This window comes from Lagenorhynchus albirostris, chromosome 11 (genome assembly GCF_949774975.1).
Source record: "Lagenorhynchus albirostris chromosome 11, mLagAlb1.1, whole genome shotgun sequence".
In the NCBI taxonomy this organism is placed as follows: Eukaryota; Metazoa; Chordata; class Mammalia; order Artiodactyla; family Delphinidae; genus Lagenorhynchus; species Lagenorhynchus albirostris.
Window position 1 is genome coordinate 73,321,505 of NC_083105.1, and position 23,270 is coordinate 73,344,774.

At 35.3% G+C, this 23,270-nt stretch overlaps 1 protein-coding gene and 1 pseudogene across 1 annotated transcript; both read left to right on the forward strand.

The window, feature by feature from the left end:
* The first annotated feature begins 8,399 nt into the window (after positions 1 to 8,399).
* Positions 8,400 to 8,859, forward strand: LOC132528943 (large ribosomal subunit protein eL22-like). The gene has a single exon (XM_060165112.1). It carries the CDS (start codon positions 8,416 to 8,418, stop codon positions 8,800 to 8,802), a length of 387 nt encoding a protein of 128 aa, XP_060021095.1. The 5' UTR covers positions 8,400 to 8,415; the 3' UTR covers positions 8,803 to 8,859.
* Positions 8,860 to 22,206: 13,347 nt separating this feature from the next.
* On the forward strand, positions 22,207 to 23,246 carry LOC132529987 (T-box transcription factor T-like; annotated as a pseudogene).
* The last annotated feature ends 24 nt before the right edge of the window (positions 23,247 to 23,270 follow it).

Below are 23,270 nucleotides of genomic sequence, written 5' to 3' on the forward strand. Positions count from 1 at the left end.
TATTAAATTATTTTATGGTGTGCAAATTAAATTTTTTGCATTGATGTTTTTTAAAATGGCAATGTTAATCATGAACTTAAGAAAAAATATAGGTGAAAAAAGAGAAATGAGTTATATTTTTCAGGATTGGGCTGAGGGGAATATACTCCAGGCAGTGGCAACGGAAGATGCAGCTTGCAGGGCTGTGAAAACTCATGGAACTTTTGAATGATGACAGGGAGTTCAGAGCCAGAGCAGAGAGGTTTTGTAGGCAGACAGGGATGAGTCTAAGAAGCAAGCAGGAGTAAGATCAAAAAAGTTCTCAAGGGCTTCCCGGGTGGCGCGGTGGTTGGGAGTCCGCCTGCTGATGCAGGGGACGCGGGTTCGTGTCCCGGTCCGGGAAGATCCCACATACCGCGGAGCGGCTGGGCTCGTGAGCCATGGACGCTGAGCCTGCGCGTCCGGAGCCTGTGCTCCGCAACGGGAGAGGCCACAACAGTGAGAGGCCCATGTACCGCAAAAAAAAAAAAAAAAAGTTCTCAAATATATTGCCAACAAGTATTGCCAACAAGCTAGGCTCTGGGAACTCAATGACAGATGTGAATTGCAGAGGAATGACCATATTTCCATTTCAGAACAATCACACTGGCAACAATGTGGAGAGTCAGAAGGGAGGCCAGAATGTGGGCACTCAAATGAAGAAAAAATGAGCATGAGCCCAATGCCAGCAGAAATAGGGTGGAGGAGAGGGCTTCAAGAAAGGTTTAGGACGTAGAGTCTGTAAGACTTTCTGATTGATTTGAAATGAAGGGGAGGAACTGCCAAAGGAAGATTCAAGGACCACCCCAATTTACTGGTTAGCAAAACTTAACTTATCACACATACTTGTGATAACTATAAACTGAGATTTAAAAAAATCTTATTTATACTTGAATTTCAGAGTTAACCTAAACATTTCCTAATAAAACTTGCCTATAATTATGATTCCTTCTATTTCTTTCCTAATACTCAAAAGCAGTGATTTTACATTTCATGTAATCATGGTATAAGTGGCATGAGAAATACTAATTGCAGAATATTTACTTCAATAAGCCTTTTTCTCATGTGTTTGAATATTTCAAAACATAGTTCGTGACATTAAAGAAAAAATAAAAAAGATATAGTTAATTCTAAAAGGCACCATGAAATGCAAAAGTGCAACCTATACTTAAAAAAACATTAAAACATTGAGTATTTGTCCACATACATTGCCCACTGATTTGCAGCAGCAGTAATTCATGTAAAAGCTATCATGTAATATACATGAGATTGCTTTTCTACAATCTTGCAGAAAGGATACTTGGAAGTATCCTTTTGTACCAAAACTGGAATCATTTTTCTGATGATAGGGTAAAGTAAGGTGAAGCTTTGCATTTCATGAGTAGTCAGTAAATGTAGGTGGGTGAAATCATTTATTCCTTTCAAACAGATCACAAAATGTGTTATTCTTGATGATTTCCAACAATATTATAAGTCCTTGAAGTAGCACATGTATTTGCAGAAAAAAAAATATACACATAAGCAAAGCAGGGTGAAAGAAACAAAAATTTACCCATGATCCCAATAACGATTATATATATATTTGAAAGAGAGAGACAGAGAGGATGCTAGCTAACTGACTAGGTAATCAGACTCCCTAAGCAAAGTCTACCATTACAGGGATTCTAGGAATCTAGGGGTGGGCAGGAATATAGTGATTCTAGTACGTCATAGTGCTTAGTCACTGGGGAAGCAGTCTGGCAAGAACACATTGGCCAATCTTGGGGCAGCTGGAGGCTGTCAACCAGCTATCCTTCCTGCAGAAGTCTTCCTTGAATAGAGATGTAAGCAAGACACCTCCCATCCATCCCTTGCTTCATACAGATTCTCTTCTCTGTGCATGAGGTTTGGAAAACAGCTCCTTCATCATTTTTTTTTCTTTTTTTAAAATTAATTAATTAATTTTTTTTGGCTGTGTTGGGTCTTCGTTTCTATGCAAGGACTTTCTCTAATTGTGGCGAGCGGGGGCCACTCTTCTTCGCGGTGCGTGGGCCTCTCACTATCGCGGCCTCTCTTGTTGCGGAGCACAGACTCCAGACGCGCAGGCTCAGCGGCCATGGCTCACGGGCCCAGTTGCTCCGCGGCATGTGGGATCTTCCCAGACCAGGGCTCGAACCCGTGTCCCCTGCATTAGCAGGCAGACTCCCAACCACTGCGCCACCAGGGAAGCCCCATCATTTTTTTTTTAAGCTTTGTATATGCATTTTTCTTTTGAACCAGAATCATTTTTTTATTTAATTTTTAAAAAAATTTTTGGCCATGTCCAGTCTTTGTTGCTGTGTGTAGGCTTTCTCTAGATGCGGCGAGTGGGGGCTGCTCTTCATTGTGATGAGCGGGCTTCTCATTGCAGTGGCTTCTCTTGTTGTGGAGCACAGATTCTAGGCACGCGGGCTTCAGTAGTTGAGGCATGAGGGCTCAGTAGCTGTCGCTCACGGGCTCTAGAGTGCAGGCTCAGTGGTTGTGGCACACGGGCTTAGTTGCTCCGCGGCATGTGGGATCTTTCCGGACCAGGGCTCAAACCCGTGTACCCTGCATTGGCTGGCGGATTCTTAACCACTGTGCCACCAGGGAAGTCCCTCCTCCGTAGTCCTTGTCCGTGTTTCTGAGGAGAAACTTATGAGAGGTTAGTGGGAAGAGGTACAGACACCATTGCTGCAGGTAGGTTCAGGGTACCATTAATACTCATCCTCTCCCTCCTCAAACACCTATACTAATTTCCTCCTACCCTTAATTATTACCACAGGATTTGGTAGCTTACCTGGCTTTATGACCCAGGATTAGCTATATAATTTTCTGTGTTCAGTGCAAAATGAAATGTAGGACTCCTTGTTCAAAAATTACTAAGAATTTCAAAACAGTGACAGCAGAGCAATAGACCAAGCATGAGGTTCTTTTAAGTATGGGGCTCTTCATTTGACCTGTGGGACTGCCCAGGTCAAATGCCCATGAATCTGGCCCTGTTGTGGCCCAAACTTAAATTTCTAAAGGGACTGAGACCGTGGTAATCACCCCTCTGTCTGGCTGGGGTTGCTGCATCCATCCACTCACAGGTACAACTGGGTAAGTTCCAAATTTCATAATGAGAATGCATAATCATTACTGAACTGAGCATGAGGAATTGGATTAATATCATGATTTTAGGTGTGGAAATGGTAAATAGGAGCTTAGAATTCACTAAATTATAAAACTGAAGAATGTTTCAATGTTTATGCCAGTTGAATGGTATTCTTTTAACAATGTTACTTTATTTTCATATGTGATGGGAACCTCCTAATTCCCAAAAAGACCTGTGACTTCTGAAAAAATAAACAATATCTTGAAGTTTTGTGACTTCACACCTACTTTATGAACTAATTGAGCTGAAGATTGGTGTTTAAAATTCTTGTGTTCTCGAGTGGACAGCTTGTGAAAAAAATTGAGGAAAAAATAGTACTTGCTGGAAAATAAGAAATTTATTTGGTAAAGTATAAAAATATTCTATTGGAGAAGTGAATATGGCCTGTGCATTGCTTATTAATAATAATAAATATTTACAAAGCACCTTCTAGGCACTAGGAAAAGTTCTAATTGCTTTACATTTTTTTTATTATATGATAAATGCCCCTATTTTATGGATAAGGAAACAGAATAAGTAAATATAGGTAAAAATTTAAGAGTTACAGTCTTAATCAGTTTTTAAAATTAATTACAAATTAATAAAATTCATGTTCTGGTATAAATTAAATTGTGTTTTGAATCATTTACTTTTAAAATTTTTGGTTTAATTTTACTCAAAGAGAAAAAATATACTCCTGAGTTTGATTAGAGAGAAAAGTGGTCACATTTCAGGAACTAGGTAATATATGATCTTTATATACAATGCCAGCACCCAGGAAGAGACTGCCTATCATAAGCTGTTTTTTCTCAAAATAACAGCTTTATGGAAATATAGTTTACTTACCATACATTTTACCACTTTAAAGTGTGCAATGTTTAGCATTAGTGGTTAAGTGTTCATTGTTTGGTGTATTCACAGAGTTCTGCAAGCATCACCACTATCTCATTTTGGAATATTTGCATCACCCCAGGAAGAAATCCTTTAGCAATCTCTCCCCTGTCCTTCCTCTTCTTAACTCCTATTAAACTCATAAGTTTTTCAAAATTGAAAAAAGTCACATTGAATCCTAACCTGAGGCCCCATTTTTTGTTTGTTTGTTTTTAAGCTGTGAGAGACTTATTTGTTTGAAGTTTATGATAATTTTGTGTTTAAGAGATTTACAATGCCAAATTACTGAGTGTTTGATAGTAATGTTAATTTAAATGTGTTACACTAGATATAACAAAATTCAGATTTTTCCTTATGTAGTATGTTTATGATGGGTTGCTTGTATATTTTAACCCCTTAACATGACTCTGCATTGAATTTCTATGGTAACAGCATTTCTGCAAAAACATAAAAACATTCAGAGGCTGTGCCCTCTCTCCTTTTCCTGTTGCCTTTCAAATCAGGAGAACATGTCTCTCCAGAAGTCACTGGAATGCCCTACATACATTTATTATTATTGCTACTTCCATCTCCCAAATTAATATCAAAACTACCATGATAGATTTGTAAAGAAACTATTTAGGACTACTCATGAGAAAGAAAATTATCTTGGATAATGACAGAAAAGAAAAAAAAAATACAGTTAGAAGATAGGAAGTCAAATTCAAACTGTTTGGCCTAATCCTGAATGTATCATTTTCATTATATAGTCAACTTCTGCTGTGCCCCCTTGACTTTATGGCTTAATGATATGATTATGCCCAGTTGATGATGAGTAGCTCTGGTCATAGGATCACCCGAAATCCTAGTCATGTTTAAATAGAACATAGTGGTATGTGAGAAGCTCTTACTCAAACTAAGAGTAATTTACTGTCACAGCAACCAAGACTTTGTCCCCCAACTTCAATTAGGCTATGATGTTTTATCATAATATTTCATTCCTCTCAGATTTCCTATCTTTGGTTATAGGACCAGATGGTTTCACTGGTGAATTCTACCAAATATTATAAGAAGTCATACCATTCCCTCTCAAACTTCTCCAAAACATAGATGAGGAAAGAACACTTTGAAATTCATCTTACAAGGCCATCATTACCTGATACAAAAGCCAGACAAGGATATACAAAAAAATTAAATTACAGGTCAATATATGTGATGAACATAAATGCAAAATTACCCAATAAAATATTAGTAAATCAAATTCAACAGTACATTAAAAGGATCATACACCATGATCAAGTGGGCTTTGCTTCTGGGATGCAAGGATGGGTCAACACTTGCAAATTAATCAATGTGATTCACCACATTACAAAATAAAGGATAAAATCCTGTGATTATCTTAATAGATGCAGAAAAAGCATTTGACAAATTCAACATCTTTTCCTAATAAAAAACTCTTAACAAAGTGGATATAGAAGAAATTTATCTCAACATAATAAAGGCCCTATATAACAAGCCCACAGCTAACATCATAATCAGTGATGAAAAGCTGAAAGCTATTGCTCTAAGATCAGGAACATGACAAGAATGCCTGTTCTCACTATTATTTAACACAGTACTGGCAGTCCTAGTCAGAGCAATTAGTCAAGAAAAAGAAATAAAAAGCATTCAAATCAGAAAATAATAATTTAAATTGTCTCTGCTTGCAGATGATATGATATAATATTTATAATAGACTTCACCAAAAGACTGTTATAACTAATAAACAGTTTCAGTAAAGTTGCAAGATACAAAATCAATATACAAAGGTCAGTTGTGTTTCTATACACTAATAATACCTATCAGAAAGAGAAATTAAGAAAATGATCTCATTTACAATTGCATTAAAAAGAATAAAATACTTGGTAATAAGTTTGACCAAGGAGGTGAAGGATTTGTACACTCAAGAATTGTTCCAGATTGAACGTTGAGCATCTTTTCATGTACCTGTTGGCCACTTGAGTGTCTTCTTAGGAAAATGTCTACTTAGTTCTTCTACCCATTTTTTAGTTGGATTATTTTGTATTGAGTTGTATGAGTTCCTTATATATTTTGGACATTAACCCTTTACTCTGTATATGGTTTGCAAAAATTTTCTCCCATTCTGTAGGTAGCCTTTTCATTTTGTTGATTGTTTCTTTAGCTGTGAAGAAGCTTTTTAGTTTGATGTAGTCCCACTTGTTGATTTCTGCTTTTGTTGCTTGTGTTTTTGATGTCAAATCCAAAAAATCATTGCCAAGATCAATGTTAAGGAGCTTTCCCTACATGTTTTCTTCCAGACGTTTTATAGTATCAGGTCATATCTTGAAGTGTTTAATCCATTTTGAGTTAATTTTTATGAGGAGTATAAGATAGAGGTACAATTTCATTTTTCTCCATGTGGTTATCCAGTTTTCCAGACACCATTTGTCGAAGAGAGTATTCTTTTCCCAGCAAAATAAGGTATCAAAGAGGTATCAGCACTTCTGTCATTATTGCAACTTTACTCAGAATAACCAAGATATGAAAAAACTGAAGTGTCCATCAATGGATGAATAAATAAGATGTAAAATATATATGTATGTATATATATATATTTATATTATATTATAATTAATATTATAATATATATATATATAATTCAGCCATGAAAAAAAATGAAATTCTGCCATTTACAACAACATGGATGGACCCTGATTTATTATGCTAAATGAGCTAAGTCAGACAGAAGAAGATTAAATGCTGTATGATATTACTTATTTGTGGATTCTAACAAAGATAAACTTGTAAAAACAGAGAGTAGAACAGTGATTACCAGGGGCTGAAGGTTGGGGGATTGGGGAGATGTTATTTAAGGATACAAACTTAAAACTAGTAGATAAATAAATCCTGACGTTCTAATGTAGAGCATAGTAATTATAGTCACCAATACTGTATTATGAACTTCAAATTTACCAAGAGACTAGATCTTCATTGTTCTCATCACAAAGAAAGAAGTGATAATTATATGACACATTAAAGGTATTAGGTAACACTATGGTGGTAATCATATTGCAATATATAAATGCATCAAATCAACACATTGTACATCTTAAAATTACACAGTGTTATATGTCAATAGTATCTCAATTTAAAAAAGAAAAAAAAGTAATTGGTTGAATAATTTAATTATCAGAATTGATGTATGTGTAACTTTACCACCTCAACGTGAAGCCCTGATTTCTGTCTAGTCTAAGCTTCAGAATTCAGTTTTACAGTTGTAAATTAGAAATGAGGATTTTGAAAAGTCCTACACATAAATCCATGTAGATACATATAGCACGTGCACACACACATCATACTTTGTATATTTATTTTGAATAGAAAATGGAATAAGCAGGTGAGTAGTTTCAAAGTTGAAGATTTATTCATTTTTGGAAATTTTTAGGTAATTTTAGTCAGTTTGATATAAATATCAATATACTATATGTTGGCTGCCATTGGTCTAAAAATCTACCAGATCTTCCAGCTCCATGCTACTAATAATATCTACTACTGTTGTGAGCTGAATTGTGTCCCCCCAAAAGATATATTGAAGTCCTGAACCCAGGCACCTGTGAATGTGACCTTATTTGGAAACGGGGTCTCTGTGATTTAACCAATTTAAGGTAAGGTCATATTGGATTGAGGTGGGCCCTAAGTCCAATGACTAGTGGCCTTATAAGGAGAAAGAGACACAGAGAGGTAGACACGCAGGGTAAAGGGCCATATGATGGTGGAGACAGAGATTGGAGGGATGAAACTTCGAGTCAAGGCACGCCAAGTATTTGCCAATGATCATCAGAAGTTAGGGAGAGGCAATGAAGGATTCTTCCCAAGAGTCTCCAGAGGGAGCCTGGCACTGCTGACACATCAATTCCAGACTTCTAGCCACCAGAACTGTGAGAAAATAAATTTCTATTGCTTTAAGTCATATACTTGTAGTATTTTGCTATAGCAGCACTAGGATATTAATACACATACTATATACAGTAGTAGATAGTAGATTGGCCAGTGATATTCCAATTGGGTAAACATTTCTTTGACATATTCTTACACAGATGGGCATTCACCATACCTTAATGACTTGCAATTTATAATTTTGCTTCTGTGACAGACCCATGATATGAACTTTGGAACAACAACAACAAACAAAAAGTACTGGGTGAAAGAACAGTATTGTTTCTTCTGAGAGACAATTAGAAATTGGTTTCAGACAGGCTGGAAGTAGAGAATGCAAATTTTCTGTTAAAAATCAGTGGAATAAAAGCATTTTATTTCAATCTCATCTTTTCGACCCCTGGCAAATGCCTAAAAGAACAAAAGAATAGTAGAGCTTTTCTGCCTCCGCTGTGGCGATGGCGCCAGTGAAAAAGCTTGTGGTGAAGGGGGGCAAAAAAAAGAAGCAGGTCCTGAAGTTTACTCTTGACTGTACCCATCCTGTAGAAGATGGAATCATGGATGCGGCCAATTTTGAGCAGTTTCTTCAGGAAAGAATCAAAGTGAATGGAAAAGCTGGGAATCTCGGAGGAGGTGTTGTAACAATCGAAAGAAGCAAAAGCAAGATCACTGTAACTTCCGAGGTGCCTTTTTCCAAAAGGTATTTGAAATATCTCACAAAAAAATATTTGAAGAAGAATAATCTCCGTGATTGGTTACGCGTAGTTGTTAACAGCAAAGAAAGTTACGAATTACGTTACTTCCAGATTAATCAAGATGAAGAAGAGGAGGAAGATGAGGATTGAAACTCAGTTATCTGGAGTATTTTGTATGAATTCTTAAATAAAATTTAGGAAACAAAATGGTGGCTTTCCTTGTATCTCTGCAGTGCGGATTGAACAGAAAATTGGAAATCATAGTAAAAGGGCTTCACTTGGGCTGCCACTCACTTACTTGTAATTAAACTTTTTTTCTGCTTGAAAATTTCAATTCTTTTGGTAGAAATACCAAAATGTGTAAGTCTCCTTCAAGGGAACTGACTACTGTTTGTCATTGAGCAGGTGGATGAGGGCGTGGAGATGTGAGTTCAGTTAGTTACTATTTTACACAAAAAGGGGTGGGTCAGTTTCATGTGGTACTTTTCTCAAAGATTGAGGAATACAAATGTGGGAACTCCTGATTCACTGAAAGCAGATCCAGTGACTTGTTTCTGAGGTTCTTTTTTTGGGAAAGTGGCAGTGTCGATAAAATGCAGGCTTCTGGGGCATTTGTCTTCATTTTCTGATTACAAATTACTCTTGATGGACACAGTTATTACTATGTATGTTAATCCTTTTTCTTCCTGTAGAAATAAAATGTCCTTTTGCTTCGCATATTCTACTACACCTCTGGAAAGGGTCTGGAGAGCGACTGTAAAAGTCACAGGTGTTCAATTAAGGAAAGGTCTACAAAATACGAATTTGTAAATAAACATTGTTTCTACAAGTCCTTGCACCAAACTGTCACTTTGAACCCCACCAGAGGGAGCTGGAGATGAGGAATAGTGGAGCTTCCAAAGGTGGGTGTCGGTGAGGTTGCCTGGGGTCAGGCTCAGAATCCCAGAGTTCTGGAGTCTTACCCCGGGGGCAGGTGTGGAAGAGAGGGGCCTGGGAGACAGCTCAGGCTGAAGAGAAGTCTTGAGATGCCCAGGGAGTAGTCCCTTTCACACCATTTAGGCCACGGCTGGGCTTAAAAGTCATTCTACAAACACGTTAAGCAGGGCCAAACTGAAAGGGCTTCCCACGATATTGGGGGTTCTGCTGTACGTGTACAGGCTAGAGATCTGTGAAAGGTCATTAATGAGATCATAAAGATGTGATTGTTGCTGACAATATCAAGAGTGACTTTGAGAAGAGATCCTGATGCCTTATGGTGCCCTCTAAAATTTAAATTTTACAGGAATGTCTGCATTGATTTAAGGTTACGTTGTATCAAATTCATGTCTTTCAAGAGCTTGCCTAGGGTGCCTTTCCACACCTGAAATTCTTGTGATCTTGCTAGTTGCATAGCTGGAAATTAAATGTTTTGAGTCATACCTTGGCTCCAATTTAACATTTGGTGCTCCTTGGCTTGAATTTAACATGTTGAGGCTTTGTAATTTCATTTGTGGTAAAGGCTCTAGCATTTTCTATTTCTATGCAAATTTCTTGAAGCAGAATTGTTTGCATGTTTCTCTGCCCTAGAGAAGGCATTGTTTCTTTCAAAGTTAACTGAGGCATCAGTTGCTCTTTGGTGCTGTCCATTACCATGATTATTAACTTTGTTAGCAAGTTTGTGACTTGGGTTTGCAAATTTTACTTGTTTGTTGCATTGATGTTCCCTTGTAGTAATTCTTAGTTTGGTTGTAAAAAAATTAGCCCTGGGCTGAAATTAGCATATAAGTTTTTTTTTTAAACTATTTCCAGAATCTAAAACTTGTAATAAAATTGAAACTTTTTGGTTTTTCTATGCCTTTTGAACTCTTGTATTTTGACTTTTGATCACATTTTATATTAAAGTGGCTAACGCATGGCTACTATTATTGTACAAAGCTTTTTTTTTTTTAAAGGATTGGCATGCTAATCTGTTTAGCAACAATAAATTGGTTGTTTGTCCTCACTGATGAATTGCTGTACCAACAATGACCTTGGACTTCATTAAAAAAAAAAAAGAATAGTAGAAAATTCAAGATTTAATATAATAGAAAAAAACCCTTCAATATACAAATAGAATTATACTAGCCAAAAAATGTGAAATATTAACCTAAACAAGAGTGCATGATATTTATTTTCACAAACTTCCTCAGTCTCCAAGATATTTGTACATTTCCAAAAAAATATTAAGTATCTTATTCTGCAGAACCTCTACAAAATGACAGTTAGACATCAAGAGTTATAGGAAGGCTCTGGGTACTGTGGAATATATCCTGTTGGGACCCAGATATTTGCGACAGAAAAGCAGATACCTGGCAAATAAAAAACAAATAAATAATAAAAATAAATAAAACCATCTGTACACTTTCTTTCCTAGCCTGAAAGTTACTTCACTGAGAGCTGAATAGAGGAGAGAAGGAAAAGAATTGCCATAGACTAAATGTTAGTGCCCCCATTCATATGTTAAAACTTAATTTACAGTGGGATGTCATTTGGAGGTGGGGCCTTTGATTGGTGATCAGGTCATAAGGGCAGATCCCTCATGAATGAATGACACCAAACCTGCTGGCACCTGATCTTGAATTTCCCAGCCTCCAGAAGGGTGAGAAATAAGTTTCTGTTGTTTATAAGTCACCCAGTCTACGGTAATTTGTTATAGCTGCCTGAAAGGGCTAAGACAGGAATAGAGGAGGCAATCCATGATTTTATAAGTTGAGGGGTGCTCTGGATACTCTAGCTTTCAATATGATGGGCTCTCAATATTACACTTTCCTTTCTGCACTTTCTTCTGTACTTTTGAGGGATAAACATGCAAGCCACATATTTCAGACAACCTAGCTTTCTGAATTTCTCTTGGTTTCTGCCAATTGGAGGCACTAGATGGAATTTAGAAGGAAGAAAGAAGAAACAGAGTATTACTTTGCTATTTCAGTTTCTTTCAGCACCTAGGAGCTGTGAGAGTAGCAGGACCATAACGACAAAAGAAGGCATCTTGCTCATGGTCTTCTTGGCATGGAACCTCCATTCTAGGAGAAGAGCATGCAAGGGTGGAGGCAAAGAAAGGCAGACCAGCTCTACAATATACAAAAATTTATTGAATTAAATGCTCGCGAAATGGGTGAATTTTATAATATTTAACCTATATTTTATAAAGCCATTTTTTTAAAGGTGATTTTAGGCAGCAGTGAATGTCAGCAACTTTGAGAGTAATTTAGCAGCAATGGTAGAGTGGGCTCCTGGTTTTTGCTTAATAGCAAAATACATTTCTAACAGTAGCAGACACAGACAGAGAGCTTACCCCTCATACTGTCAGCAGCTCTGGGGCGAAAATGGTCACATGAGCTGTAGTCTAAGGCAGTGACAGTTTCTTGATCTATGAAGAACAACCCTCCTCTTCCCTTAATGCCTTTAGCCATTCTATCATTCTAGTCACCCATGATCAGCTATAAATTTCCCCATCCTTAAATACTGAATGGTTTTCACATCTGCCAAATGTACGCTGAATACCAAAGAAGATTTTTCTGTCACCCAAGCAATTTGTTGAGGAAGAGTTTGGAGTCAACACCTCTGAATCCACGCCCCAGATAGTCCCAGTTACCATAGTTGTCAACATCTCTGGCAAGCAGCAAAAATAATTCAAAGATGGATCATACTTAGAAAGGAAATGATATGTGCTCTATGCGCAAAACATTTTTCTTTAAATCAGTAAACGGTCATTTCTGATAAAAAGATGGTTACAGTAAAACAAAGGAATGAAAGAAATGCTTCTCATTATTCTCACAGAATTTATAGATAATATCATCTTTATAAGTAATAAGTGAAATTTGAACAATGAGAAAAAAGTATTCCAAAGAGACTTTATAGGATGTCCAAAGAATATAGAATTGAGTTGCAAAATGTCACAATATGACAAAAAATGAAAAGCCAGTGTAGAGAATAATGCCCATTATAGGTGGAAAAAGTTAGATGTTTATAAGTAGTTATGAGGGTGACTCAGAGAGAAAGAAAGAGAGGGAGGGAGGGAGGTGGAGCAGGGAGAGAGAAAGGGGAATGTAAACATGATCACAGAAGGAACGCTAGACTTTAAAAAGGTATATCTAACATGCATTATTGATATTTTTAAGAAGAACTAAGCAAATGAAAATATAGAAAGAGTATAAAGTATAATTTTTTCAACATTTTTTCTGAAATAAAAAGTTGAATGTGTAGACTGAAGGGGCTCATAGATTTCCAAGAAATAATGAAACCTAACATTCATACCTACCATTCCAAATCAAAGCATATTCTGGTAAGGATGTTAAAATTCAGGTACAAAGAAAGAATCCTAGGAGTAGGAGGGGAAAAGATCATGCCCCCTACTAGTGTGAAATATCAAGATGGATTCGACATCTTCACAGTAATATTCATGCAAGGAGACAGTTTGATCAGTATCTAAAATATACTGAGAGGAAGAATACGTGATGCAAGAATTTTATAATCAGCCAAGTAATCCTTTGATTTTAGAGAAAACTTTTGAGTAAAAAGGAAAAGGGTGCACGAAGTTATGCCATTTATGAATAACAAGGTCTGAAACTCCTAGGGGACAAGGTTAGGCAGTGATAAAGAAAGAAAAGGGAGAAAATGGAGCTGAAATCAACTGATTAGGTGATGAGAACTAAAGGATATTTTTTATCCTTGACAGAGTAGACACCCATGCCAACCCACCCCCACTCCTGCCCAAATATGTTAAGATTAATTTTTATTTAATGAAAGTGACAGAAGCGTGAGATGGTCACATGATCAGAGCAAAGGTAGCAGGAATATTCAGCCAGCCTCCTTTGGGTTGCAGAGTCTGTTAATTTTGACTCTGTTCCCATGTGAGGACTCTTGTCAATACGCAAAGCTCATTTTTTCTAAGCTCAAAGCTTTTTCAGAATCAAGTCACCTAACACCATTCAGAAAGAACTTTAAGCAGCATCTATGTCCTTCCTGTGAAATATTTATGAGCAACTTGGATTCTGACTTTCCTGTCAAACCCACCAAAGCCTAGTCTACATTCTCTTTTAAGGACATGATGGATGTTGGAAGTGGAAATCCTGTTTATCCCCAGCCCACATCTATCTTTCTATTTTTTTCTATTTCTATAGATGATAGATAGAGAATAGAGATACAGTTAATTTCTCACTGAGCTTATTAAAAAATCTATGTTCTTACAAGCTGTTACTTATATTATTTCATTTGATTTCCCCAATACTGTTAATAGTTGGCATCATAATTCCCATTTTACAGCATAGAAATTTCAATTCCATTAGGTTAAATCAATTTGTTCTAAATTACACAGAAATTCAGTTTTGTGTCTGGTATTAGAAGAATCTCTTTGTACTTCCCCACCACCCCTTACTGTAGTTGTAAAATTCACCTATTGGCAATCACATATGATAAATGATCATATGATTCCAGAGAATAAATTACAAGTGTTAAACTTAAAAATAATGGCTTGTTAGTTCCCTATCCCCACATCTTTAATGACAGAAATCACAGATCTTGTTCATGAGGATCACAGTTTTTGAAGTAAAATACTGGATTTTTATTTCTATTGCTATGACGGTATTATTATAGTAATACCAAAACAAGAAAAAGACATTACACAAAAAGAAGACTACACACCAATTTCCATCATAAAATAAATGTAGAAATCCTTAGCAAAATATTAATAAATAGAATTAGCAATATATAAAAATAATTATACACCATTACCAATTGATATTCATTCTCAGCATGTAAAGCCAGTTCAATATTCAAGAATTATCAACGTAATTGACCCAATCCTAAAGAAAAAAAAATTGCATGGTCATATAATTCAATGCAGAAAAAGGGTTTGACAAATTTCACAACCATTCATGTTGTAAAAACAACAAACGAACAAAAAGCTCTCAGAAAAATAGGAATAGAGAATAACTTCTTCCACTTGATAAACAGCATCTATGGAAATCAAAAACAAAAAGAAAACCAAAACCAAAAATCCCAAAGTTAACATTATACTTAATGATGAAAGACTGAATTATTTCCCTCCTCAAGATCAGGAACAAGGCAAGGATATTCACTCTCACCGCACTCATTTAACATAGTATGAGGTGTTCTAGCAAGTTCAGTAAGGCAAGAAAAATAATTAAAAGACAGATATGTAGGTAAGAAAGAAATAAACTTGTCTCTATTCGCAGATGATATGATTGTATACAAACTGAAGTCTAGGAATACACATATACTCAAAAAAATACCCTTTTAGAATTAATAAGTTAAGCAAGGATACAGGATATAAAACAAACATAAAATATTAATTGTAAACCTATTTGCTAGGAATTAACTATGGGCAGTGAGATTTTTATAATCACTCAAAAATGAAATATAGAAATATATCCAATCAAATCCAATCCAATCAAATATTTACAAGACTTGTCATCAAAAGACTATAAAATGCTCATGAAAAAAATCAAAGAGGTTCTAAATAAATGGAAGACATTCAGTGTTTATAGATTGGAAGCTTCAGCTTGGTAACCGTTAGTTTTGCAAGGGCCATCATGACAAAATATCAAAGGCTGGGTAGCATAAATGAAATAAATATATTTTCTCACAATCCTGGAGGCTTATTAAAGTCCATGATCAAGATGTCAGCAGGGTTTTATTTTGCCTAAGGCTTCTCTTCTCTGCTCCTAAATGGCCATCTCTTCTCTGTACCTTCAGAGTCTTCCTCTATGTGTGTCTGTCCTAATTGCAAATCAGGTTAGATTAGAGCCCATCTTAATTACCTCATTTTAATTTAAATACCTCTTTAAAGACCATATCCCAAATATAGTCACATTATCATATTGTTAAGTCTGGGGTGTTAAGACTTCTACACATAAATTTTGGGGAGAGTCAATTTAGCTCATAACAGTAAGGATTTCAATTATGCCAAAATTGATATATAATTTTAAAACTATTCTCATCAAGACATCAGCAAGAATTTTTGTATAGACCAGATTATTTAAAAATATATATGGAAAAGAACAAAGGAACTAGAAGAACAAAAAGAATTTGGAAAATGAAGAATATAGTAGAAGAAGCCAGTCTACCCAATTTTAAGCCTTATTTTTTTTCTTTATCTTTTTTTTATTACTGCTTTATTTATTTATTTATTTATTTTGGAGTATAGTCACTTTACAATATTTTGTTAGTTTCTACTGTACAGCAAAGTGAATCAGCTATACGTATACATATATCCTCTCTTTTTTGGATTTCCTTCCCATTTAGGTCACCACAGAGCACTGAGTAGAGTTCCCTGTGCTATACAGTAGGTTCTCATTAGTTATCCATTTTATACGTAGTATCAATAGTGTATATATGTCAATTCCAATCTCCCAATTCATCCTTATACTATCTTTAGTAATCAAGACTGTGTGGTGTGAGTGGAGGAATAGACACATAGGGCAATAGAAGAGAACAGAAAATTCAGAAATAAACTCACAAATATGCCCAAATGATTTTTGACAAAAGTGAAAGGAAGAATTCAATGGAGAAAAGATAGCCTTTTAAACCAATGGTACTAGAGCAATCTGATAGGTTAAAAAAAACGGGGCCTTGACTGGGCTTCCCTGGTGGCGCAGTGGTTGAGAGTCCTCCTGCTGATGCAGGGGACAAGGGTTCGTGCTCCAGTCCGGGAAGATCCCACATGCCACGGAGCGGCTGGGCCCGTGCGCCATGGCTACTGAGCCTGAGCGTCCGGAGCCTGTGCTCCGCAACGGGAGAGGCCACAACAGTGAGAGGCCCGCACACCGTAAAAAAAGAAAACAAAAAAACTGGGCCTTGACTTGTCACACATCTTACATAAAAATTAATATTCTGGTTGTGATATTGTACTATAATCTAAGATGTCGCCATTGAGAGAAACTGGGAAATGAGTACATGAGACCCCTCTGCAGTATTTCTTATTACTGCTAATGAACCTACAATTACTTCAAAATGAAACTTTTTAAAACATTTAAATAAAACATTTAAATCCTAAATAAGACCAATAGTCTGAATGTTGATTCATAGTAAAGCCTTTGTCAGTTTGGTGCTTGTGCTATCAACAGCAAGGCAGACTGCTATGATCAGGTGAAAAAAAGAGATTACTGTGTGTAGCCTCTCATCCTATAATACCCCACTTGAGTACAGACCTAAATAGAAGACAGTCCTATTTACCAATCAGCTGGGGGAACACATACTGTCTATATATATGTATATATTTCATTTTTAGGAGATTAAAGAAATTCCTAAGCTTAAAATCAACACTATAGTGCTTAGGACTCAGAAATGTTATCTGCTAACTTCACAGTTTATGAAGATCTTTCATTATGAGCTTAAGGGAAGAAAATAAACTAATATGTAAATTAAGCAAAAGAAAGTTATAATAAAAGAAAAACAAAGAGAAAACCCAACAGAGAAGGCAATAAAATTCCAGTGGAGATCATTACAGGTACTTTTAAGAAATAAAGGTAGTAGAACATAATGATAAGCATGATTTAGAACTGAAAAATGTTGAGAATAAAAGCAGTACATGCAATTTTTAAATTTTTAAATATAACCTCCAAAAATGACAGAAACTGAGGATGGAAATTATTTTCCAAATATAATTTTAAATGATTTTTTACCAACTGAGGAAATTCTTTCAGCCTAACATTCTCCCTCAAGGGGCATTTGGATTTGAACTCCTAAAGATGGGAAGATAATTGGTATTTTATTGCTCAATATGTTTGCAACCATAATGATGAAAATATTGTTTATTTACTTTCAATTCTGAGTCGATCTTCAGGCCATGGAAAGAAGATGCTATGTTTAAGCATGGAATGAAAATCCAAGAGCTATGATAAAAATGTAACTTACACAAAGCAGATTGTGAAGAAAATTGGGTAGAGAAACAAGGGTATTAAAATTGTCATATAAAGTATGAAAACTGAATTAAAGGACTATAGAAAAATGATTGAGTTTAATTACATTGTTTATACTAAAGATAATTGACAGAAAAACCAAAACAATAACATAATTGACTAAAACAGTTGGAGAAGAGGACCTGAGTGAGTTAAATATTTATATTTGATATTGGGGGAATAATAAATGTTATCTGATATTAATAAATTCAGAAAATATATATTGTTTGAGAAGGGAAATAACCAAAATATAAGCAATTGTGAAGAACTTGTCTGGAGAGTAGCCTTAGAAGTGAAGAAGTGATCTGACTCTGTTGATATTTAATATAAAACATTCTTTAACATGTGATTTTTTTAATGAGCATATATTACTTGATAAAACCAAATACTTTAAAACTACAACCCTACTTACTTATAGGTGATAGTGATTTATATGATAGGAAGGTGCTTATTGTTGAATTGATATGAAAAAATTTAGAATAGAAGCAATTACCAAACTAGAATCATGCATGTAAACATTTTTTCTAGCATTTTTTATGTGTTAAAATGTGTTATTTTTCTTTGCTTTATACTGTTGAATTTGAAATATCACCCACCCAAGGCTCTTTGTTTCTCCCTAGTTACTTGGCTAGCGGCTGCTTCTATTTGCAAGGACATATCATGTGAATTACAAGGAAGTAAAATAATTGGCCTTCAACTAGACTAAATTTTCACCAAGTGGATTATTGTGCCCTGATAATGCCCACAGTCTAAATGACAACACTCAAAACTCAAATGTGTTCTTAATTTAATTAATTATAATTTCCAAGTTAGGAAAATTGTGTTTTGTATAAAATATTATTTCATTAAATTAGCCACAATAAAAAATAAGAATCACCTTTCATTGGGAATATATGAGTAAGTTTCAAATAATTTTATCATGGAAAGTATTATAATAATCATTTCTAATATTTACAGTTAAGAATCTTAAAATCCTTCTGGCTTTACTTTCAAGAAAAGTCATCAGCAACATTTAAAAATGTATGCTTATGAAATAAATCATCCAATTACTCTATTTCTATGTTTAAATTCCCCAGTTCTTCTGGCAATAGAATATAAGTCACTGAAGCTTTGTTTCCAGTGGAAAGTGGCTGGTACCTCCAATCCTACCCCAGAAACCCACATTTATATAATCTGCAATAATTATCCAGGTATTTTTAGATCACTTCCATGGCTTTAATATTTACTTGTCATGTTACTTATTTTCACAGCTAGGCATCACATCACCCATCTTTACAAATAAATTTATTACAAATTAAAGGATATAATCCTTCTTCTCTGACTACTTTTCTACAATTTCTTTTTCCCAGCAACAAATATAATTAAAAATAATAATTGATCATTTGTTTTAACTTGTCAGTAGAACTTACCATTTCCTGGTAAGGACATCTTTGTTAAAATTGGATGATTTTTAAATGTGTCAAAATGATCAAGATAATAAAGGTCTTGAAATATTTGCCTTTTTGAATTTAGAAATGTAAGCTATGACAGAATACAATTTCTTTCTGTAAAACACATACAAACATGAATAACACATTTCAAATAGTTAACTGTTATTTCACAAGGATCATAAAAATTAAATAATTAGACGAGGAACTCTGTTCCATTATTCAACAGGACAATTAGTTCTATCAACATTTACAAGTTTTAAATATAGATTTATAATGCAAATATATTTATAATGTATTTTTATTTTTTATAGTGTATTTTTAAAATCTTCAATTAAAGTCAGTAATCAAAAGAATTTAACATTAATGATAATAAAGCATTTATTATAATGTTTCCTTTATTCTTCAGTTATACTATTTCAATACTTTAAATACATGTTCAATTTTATTACCATATTTATGAATTAAAAATCTTAGTTTTGCTTAATGTCCTCCACTAGCAAGAAAACAAAAATTGAATGATACATTTCCATTTACTTATAACTTGAATTCTTTATAAATAATTTTATTTATCAAATATAAATAACTATGATTATAAATATAAGGTTTCAAAAAATGAGAAAAACGAAGATACAGTTCATGAATTTGTGCTAATGACAGTTAATTATGCTTAAAATTTATTGTCAATTTGAATAAAAACCTATCACAAAAACAAAGTAGGACATTATATAATGATAAAAGGTCAAATCACTAGGAAGATATAACAATTACAAATATATATTCATGCAACATCAGAGCACCTAAATATATAAAACAAACACTGACAGAATTGACTAGAAAAGTAGACAGAAGTGCAATAATAGTAGATGATTTCAACGTCTCACTTTTCAGAATGGAGAGACAGTTACCTTATAGGGAACAATTTTTATGAGTTTTTCTTCTCTCCTTCCCTTATTTATTTTTGCAAATATAAAAAAAAAAGCACAAACTGTGAAATAATAAAGAAAAGAAACAGAGATGAAAGAGAGAGAAAGGGGTGGAAGGAAGGATGGAAAGAAGGAAGGAAGGAAGGGAGGGTTTCTTACACAAAAGGTGACATACTATACACAGTTTTCTGCAACTTCCTTTTATCACTTAACAATTTATACTCCAAAATATACAATATATAATCCATTTAATCCATTTTGTAGAGATCTTCCCAACTGCTTTGCACAAGTACATAGTAATCCACTGTGTAGATATATTGCAGTTTATATAACTGTTGGATTTTGGTGTTAGAATTTTGGATTTTGGGGGTGATTTCAATTTTGTTACTAGTACCAATAATGTTACATTGAAGAGCATTTGATACATGTCATTTCAAACTAATGTCAGTGTACTTTTGGATCTTTGGAACAGATTCCTGGAAGAGGGATTGATAGATCAAAGGCCAAATACAGCTATGATTTTGTTAGATATTGATAAAATCTTCTCCATGGATGTTGTCCCATTTTACATTTTGAAAAAGAAAATATTAGACTGCTTTTTCCTCCTTAGGCTCACCAACAGAGTGTTATCAAACTTTTCATATATTTCAAATCTTACAGGTGACTAATGGTTTTGGTTTTAATTAGCATTTTTCTCATTATAAAGATTATAATATGAAATATATTTTCTAACAAACATTGTTCCATTAAAAATATGAAATCTACATTTGGATCTGAGTAGCCCAGGGACATATCCTGGGTTAATGGCATAAGTGGCTATTTAGTTTTAATTAATTAGGTTAATCTGAAACCATCCATTTTACTCAGGACTGCAGTTTAAAGAGATAGGAGAAAGAAAGGCAGAACAGAAGAAAGGGAAGGAAAGATGGAAGGAAGGAAGGGAGAGAGGGAGGAAAGGAGGGAGGGAGGGAGGGAGGGAGGGGTGAATTAAGCTAGGTCTGAATTAAGACAAAAAAATATATGAATAAATGGGAAAGAACTGCTTAAATCAATGTAATTACCCTTGTTTGCTTGAAATCTGTGTTATAGTTTGAAGTCTGTGCCATACCTACCTTGTTAAAAAAACACTAAATTTACCTATTTTGCTCATATTCATGTTTCTCATAAACTCTGACCAGAAATTACAAATTTTAAAGTTTTACCGCATTTCAGCAGTAAACTACGTGCATAACCTCAGAAATGGATTGATGTCTCTTGTTAATACATATTTTGTTCATCATATGCTGGGTAGGAGCTACATATTAGTATATATGCTCAAATTTTTATTGCATTTAACACACCAGAAGGGACATTATACAACTAATAAGAAGTGAAGTCCATGTTAAGTTATTTGATCAAATATGTTTCATGAAAACTGCCTAAGAACATCAAAACAATTAGTCAAACCCAAAATTCAATCTGAGTTAGCATTCATATTCAAAGATTTGAATTCAAAAGTAAGTTCAGAGACCAAATATTATATTTTGATTTGTTCTGAAGTGGCCATCTGCCCATATGAAAAAGATACTGCAACAGTTTGGCAGACAGTTTAAAGAGCCAAAATAACTACTCTGTGCAGGTCAGGTTCACAGGCATCTGGGTGTTGACTTGGAAAGCACAAAAAGTAATAATCACAGCATGTGGTACTTTACCGAGTAGCCAGCCAAAAGTGTCTGTCTAAATAGGCAAAAATTTTAGCTGTCATAAGAATCCTTTGAGGAAACTTTATAAATACCTATCAAATTTCAAATATCAGTGGCCAACATTTTTAAAAACACCATAAAGATCTAATAAAATGTTATAGAAAAGTTATAATAATCCTGAGGTACCCATAATTTATATCCTGGCACATTTAAAAATGTTCCTTTTGTTTAAAAATGGGCTTCAAAGATACCAATAGTTTTATTTGTATATTTTATAAATATTTGTGTGCTAGTCAATAGTCTGATTTTTAATTGTTTAAAGCAAATCCAATGCCACAAAGAGCTACTTTAGTCATGCCTTGCAGGAGTTCAAGGGGAATACCCTCTATCTTCACCCCTCTGGCCCTCCCCTACCTTCAAGTCTTCTCCTCACAGGTCTCTGCCTGGGAACTGTGGACCTTTGCTGCTCCTTTTCTTGGAAGAGTGGCTGTTGAAAGGAGTTAAATATGGCTCTTGGGTAGTAAGTAAGTCTGGGTTGGAGGGCCATGAAGAAGGGTCAGCAAGAGGACAATCTCCCTTGATGTCCGGAACTTGTAGAATAGCCTGCAATAGAGTGGACCACCAGCGGAGCTCCTTGAAGTGAGAGCTACAGGCTGGCAGGGAGAAGGGTGACCCCAGTGTCAACCAAGAAAAGTTAGATATGGCTGCACTTCAGAGAGCTCAGCAACCAGGTGATGGTCACCAATAACAGCAGGAGGATGTTCCCAGTGCTGAAATTGAGTATGTCTGGCCTGGACTTGAACACCATGTGTTGTTTTATCTTGGATTTTATGATGGAGAGCAACCACTTCTGGAAGTGTGTGAACAGAGAGTGGGTGCCTGGGGGGTCAGTCCAATTCATATGTGCATATTGAACTCCTTACATAAATAAAAACTCTAAATTCATATAGTATGAGTTGAAGGTCTACAGGGGATGACTACCAGCCACGGCATTCTCAAGACTCGATGCATATCTGTCAAGGCTTACCAGAAAGAGATTACAGCTCTTAAAACTAAATAAAACTGATTTGCAAGGGCTTGCAGTTATGCAAAAAGAAGCAGGGATCACAAAGATAAGATGGAAGAACCCAGAGACAAACAGCAACCTGGGTATTACTAATGGAAGTAGCTTATCCCTGGACTCAGTTCCTTCTACCTGCTGTCAACCCCCATCCTCAGTTTGGAGGTCCTGTCTCACTTTTCTCCACCCATGGCTGTGAAAAATGCTCTATGCTGAGGAACCACAGTTCACACATCCCTGTCCCTGTCCTCAAAGCTGTGCCTAGGACTCCTCCCCACTTGGACAAGCTCATACTTAGCCCATACACTCATTGGAAAAATTCTCCAACCTATTCTGACAATTCATTTGCAAGTTGTCCATGATCTGATCCCATGAACTTAGCCCAGCCTCAGCATGTGTGTACATACTATCATGTTACTCCTGAGCACAACAGGACTGCATCAGTACCCCAACCTGTGGTCAGCTAGCAGAGCACCTTCACACCAGGGTCTCAGACAGCATAGCTACCTAATGGGCTGGGAGTCCAGACTTTCCCAGTGAACACTATCTTACCCAAATAATCTCAGGTCCCTTCTCCTCAGGAT